General features: G+C 41.3%; 1 protein-coding gene across 1 annotated transcript in view; it reads left to right on the forward strand.

The window, feature by feature from the left end:
- The window catches only part of nxn (nucleoredoxin), a 63686-nt gene that overhangs the window by 46636 nt on the left and 12012 nt on the right, over window positions 1-5038 (forward strand). Inside the window, exon 2 of the mRNA XM_035680025.1 lies at window positions 2244-2361. Coding sequence (XP_035535918.1) covers window positions 2244-2361 — 118 coding nt within the window. The remainder of the gene's footprint in view (window positions 1-2243; window positions 2362-5038) is intronic.

The following is a 5038-nucleotide window of genomic DNA, read 5'->3' on the forward strand; positions in this document are numbered from 1 at the left end:
GGTCAGAATTTGAACTTGATTTTGCTTTTAGGACCAAAAACCTGCAAAACTATTGACATTCCCATCAGCTCTAGGCAACTTTGTATGCTATTCAGCACAGGTTAGCATACTAACACACAAACCTAAGATGATGAACATGGCACACATTATACCTGCCAAACATCATCACATTGTCATTATAAGCACTAAACACTACTGTGTGGTACAGAGGTACAGCCTCACAGAGCACAGAGCTGCTAACATGGATGCAGATTCTTTCAGATTCTTGTTGCCATAACATCCCAAAAAACCTCTGAGAGGGTGTTGGGTACAAGCAGTTTATCTTAATACTGATCTAGTGGATAAGCAGATGTTAGTTTAACAGTGCATCGTTCTTGAACACTTTTTTTCAAAATCCTATTACGCTGTCACGTACCTCAGCGCAGATACCTCTGGGCCTTGACATGTAATACATTTCATGACATTTGTCTGCTAGTGCAGAACCAATCGCTCTATCACTCTGCTTTTTTCTTTTTTTTATTGCTCTCGTGTCCCTCTCACACTCTTTCCGCTAAATCCGGCTCTCAATCTCACATCATCAGCCGGGATGACAGCAGGCAGCTGAGTGAAATGGTGTCGGGCACGTTAGCTTTCGGAGACAGTCACAGTTAATGCCCCTAACCCCATCAATTTGTGAGCCGAGATTGAGTTTCCAGAGCAGCGTGGAGCGTGTGGTAAAACTGTTGACTGTGGCAGACGCTGAAGTTTGCTTTTGACGGACTTCCAGACCAACATTGTCAGGAGGCTCCGGGTCGTCTTGTCCATGGGACAGACCGTCTGACCTCTGCTGTGGTTGACCTGTGGCGACTGTACGACAACATATGTGTAACTTGTGCAAAGGGAAGATATGATATGAGTAAAACACACACAGTGCAAGCTTTCTTCTCTTATTCAGAGAGTCTTTGTGCCCGGTCACTGCAGTGAAGTCACTGTTTTCACAAAGAGAGCAACGAAAGGTTTTCATCAACCTGGAGCTCAACGGTAACCCAAGCTTACTTCGCAGAGCCTTAAGAAAAGCAGTGCTCACTTCATTTGGCATAAACAGCCTGTTAGAGTAACTACTGCAGCATCCAGACAGCGCAAATCATTATATTATATGGGTACTTAAGTGTTTGGCTGGGTACAGCAGGTAATAAATTGGGTCGTACAGTATCAAATGTGCTTATTTTTTACTTCTTTCCTCCTTTGACTATATTGTATTCTCTTTTTTTATACAATCCCCTGTAGAGTCATTTTAGGCATTTTGATTCAATAAACGAATCAAAACCTGAAGAATATAGGTTAAATAAAAGTGGGTGAAACACAGACTGACACCATAGTTTTCCCTCTCGGATTCTCCCGTCTGAATGTTTTTTGAGTTGGTATGGGATTTCATGCGAGGGATCCCCTTCTTCTTCTTCTGTACTTGCTGAAGCAGCAACATTGCACTGTTCCCGACTGCCTCTCTTTACAAGACACGGCTATTTTCTATTCACTGCGTAGGACTCTTCCCTCTGATATGGAAAGTGAGCCTCAGATATGTGAAATGCTTGATCTGCCCTTTGATGTGAAGGACTACACTGATTGCTGAACTCTATAAATAGCGTGGGTTCATGCACATATTTCTGGCTATAAAGCTTCTTTTCTGACTTTATGAGGCTGTTAATATCAACTCATCATATTGGAGGTGTTATCATTATGTCGAGGCTAATAGATGCTCATAAATGCCTATAAAACTATGAACTTATCTTTCCAAGAAGCTCCAATAATTCACACTGCTCAAATTCCCTCTCTGCAGTGCAAAAGTAGCTCTTTTTTTTAAGCTGCATAGCCCCCCTTTTTACTTTTATTCATGACACAGCAGGGACCGCATGAGTTTGCTCCAGTTTAGCCTCTTTAAAGTGCAGCAGTGTGCTTCTCACCCTCTGCTAATTCACCTCAGGGCTGACTGCACTCCTGTACTTTTTTATTCTACCTTCTAGTCTCCTGAGTGTCTTTTAAACAACACAGAGGGTGTTTGTCCTATAAAATATATATGGCGCTCAGCTGACATTTGTTTCATTTATACTGTCATATTTCAGGAGAACATACTGTAGCTGCACTGGAGACATCAGTTTTAGATACGGTTAAACAGTTTTTCCAGCTCCCAAACTGAAATAAATGTGAGCGTTGAAGTCTTTCCATCCACGATTCTTTCCAACCTCTCATCTTTTTTCTTTCTGCAGATGAAGCTGTGGAACAAGTACAAGGTAACCAGTATCCCATCTCTGGTGTTTGTGGACGCAGCTACAGGGAAGGTGGTGTGTCGAAATGGTCTACTGGTGGTCAGAGATGACCCCAAAGGTGAGATCGGCAGCCACACACACACACTTAGTATATTATTAGTAAAGACATCACGCTGATTTATTTTTATTCCCTGACCTCAAGCACTGACCTTAATCCTCTTCACTAAATGGTTAACCTCAACCCCAACCACCAACCATTCAACCCTAAAAATACCGCTGTTTAATGAGGTAATAGGAAGACATTTGAGGGTCAAAAGGACAGAACAACATAGATCATTTCCTCACATACTTTGTCATACCTCTGTAACCCTGAATTTTTGGTGGCTAGTTTTTTCCAGTCTTTCTGGGCTGTGCCTGATTAACAGGATAGAGCTCCTTCTCCTTCTCTTTTAACCAACACACCCAAATTCACTCGCTCACATAAAAATGTTACACCTGTCCCCAATAAAACCACAGCAGTTAGGAACTCCCCTGCGGCAAGAGAGCATGATTGAGCAACTTAAATGTAATAGAAAATGTGAATTTATGCTGCGGTATTAGGAGCTGGTCACATTGAGATAAACAGCTGGTGGCACTAATTCTTCCGTCAGGTGCCATTAAAAACTTTTCTGGGCTCTGAGGATGTTTTAAAAAAAATCTTCCATAGATATTCATAATATAGAGAGTAATACGTGACCTTGTTTTGCAGTTGGAGGTCCTGTAAAAAGATTTACAAATTCTTTTACGATGGAATATTTCTATTGCAATACTACAAGAGGCCACTGGGACAAAGTGGCAGGATTTTTCGTCTCTTCAGTGGAAGTTTGAGTGACATTTAAGTTACACGTTCATGTACGTCATGATTTATTCACTAAATCTGTTTAATTTGTACTTTTTTGCAGACTTACATCTTTTTTTTTTTTTCATTTTTGACATTTCAAGCCTTTTTTTATGCACAGTTTGAAAATGTGCAAACAGGTGAATGGTCATAAAACTTACCTCTGCAACAGTCCAAAATAATAGTGGATGGATTTTAACTAGAAATATCTTATTTACCACAGCATATTGTGCAGCACAACATAAATGAGTCGGATAAACTTCAGAAATTTAAAGCCGCAACAAGCAACTTTTATTTCTGTTGATTCTGGCGGCCCCTGTGGACAAAAACGGTAGTGTTTCCACCGCCACGATTCAGGCAGAGTCCGACCCAATCTGACCCAGTGACAAACATTAAGAATAACTATATAGAAAAAGCCAATGTTCTCTCTGGTGGTCTTTTATGCTTATGTAGGCCATATAGAGGCATCAGTATTAAACTGAGACAAGTTACATGAACAGTTAAAAACTCCTTACACAACACTCATTCTCTGTAATGATATTTACCAAATGCCTGGTCAGTGTTGAATGGTATGAAGGTACTGCAGTGCCACATCATTCAACATTTGGCTAAAACATTTTGCAATAACTTGCCCCCCCCTCGTTTGTGTTGATGCTGCCGTAATTATGGTGCTGCATGAATATTATAGCGTGTCCATGTCTCACTCCCTCATCTGCAAACCCTATAATTTCTGCACTTTGAAGTGGAGGCGAGGGAATTAACAAGAGTGCACTTGCATTCCTTTCCTGTACAGAGGACGTCCTCTGTGGCTGAGGAGATCTCGCTGCCTCTTCAGACCTTGTTAGGTCAGTCAGCATGAAAAAAAGTGATATCAGTCATGTGAGAAGGGAGAATAGCGGCACTATGGCAGCACAGTGGTGAGGCAGAATGGATTTCACATGATTGTGACAGATTTTGCAGCCTGATTAATGAAAGCCAGTCCAAGCTTGCAGTATTATCCACGATTCATTAACTGTTCTTCCAAACTAGACGTGGCTGGAGAAGAGATTCATCTTTCCCTCCAGTAGTAAAATATGGGCACAGGCGGCACTTGATTATGACTTAAATTTCTCACTATGAAAAAACAGGCCTATATTTTGGTTTTATTGTACATTTTGATATATTTTCATCTTCATATTGTTTGAGTGAGTGAGAGCAGTTTCTGACGTGACAAATCAATTCAGCTACAGCAGACACGGTTAGGAGAGGAAAAGGGCACTAAAAGTTTAGACTGGGCGGGGCCGGTGAATGATTCAGGACCCTCTGCCTTTCACTCTCGATGAAAGGCCTGACTTGAGTGGCGGCAGACTAGCCTGCAGCGCAAAAATGGAGTGCACTTTTACAATCTGGACAACAATAAAAGGCCGCGGCAGAGCAGTGCAGACGTGTCATTCCTGCCTAATGAAGCCCTAGACAACCACGCTCGCATAAAGAGGCCATTATGAACCGGCCGTCCAAGGTTTTATTTATGATTACCTCCTTTTTAATTTGGCTGTACCAAATGCATCTCTACAGCTTGAAGGTACAATGAAGATATATTGAAAAGGAAATGAAAAGTGCGAATGAGAGCGGGAGGGAAGTATTTCTGGCAGCCTGCATTAGCTTGAGAGGCAGTCATCATTAAAAACATATTTTTAATCTGGTGTCTATTTCCACTTGCAGATGTCACAAAAAAGCTTTCTGTTATCTAACAGCGATGACACAGACAAAAAGAGTGTCTCTGGTTTACAGCTGTTCCAATTAATCAATGAGCAGAAAACTAACTGGCAACTATTTTGATGATCTGTTAGTCTTTTTCGGTCTGTTTTTCAGAACAAAGAAAAAACCTCCCAAATGTGGATTTTTTTCTGAAACTTCTTTGGTGTTTAGACTGCTGGCC

The sequence above is a fragment of the Morone saxatilis genome, unplaced genomic scaffold (assembly GCF_004916995.1).
Source record: "Morone saxatilis isolate NCDOM2014 unplaced genomic scaffold, NCSU_SB_2.0 Contig8, whole genome shotgun sequence".
NCBI lineage: Eukaryota > Metazoa > Chordata > Actinopteri > Moronidae > Morone > Morone saxatilis.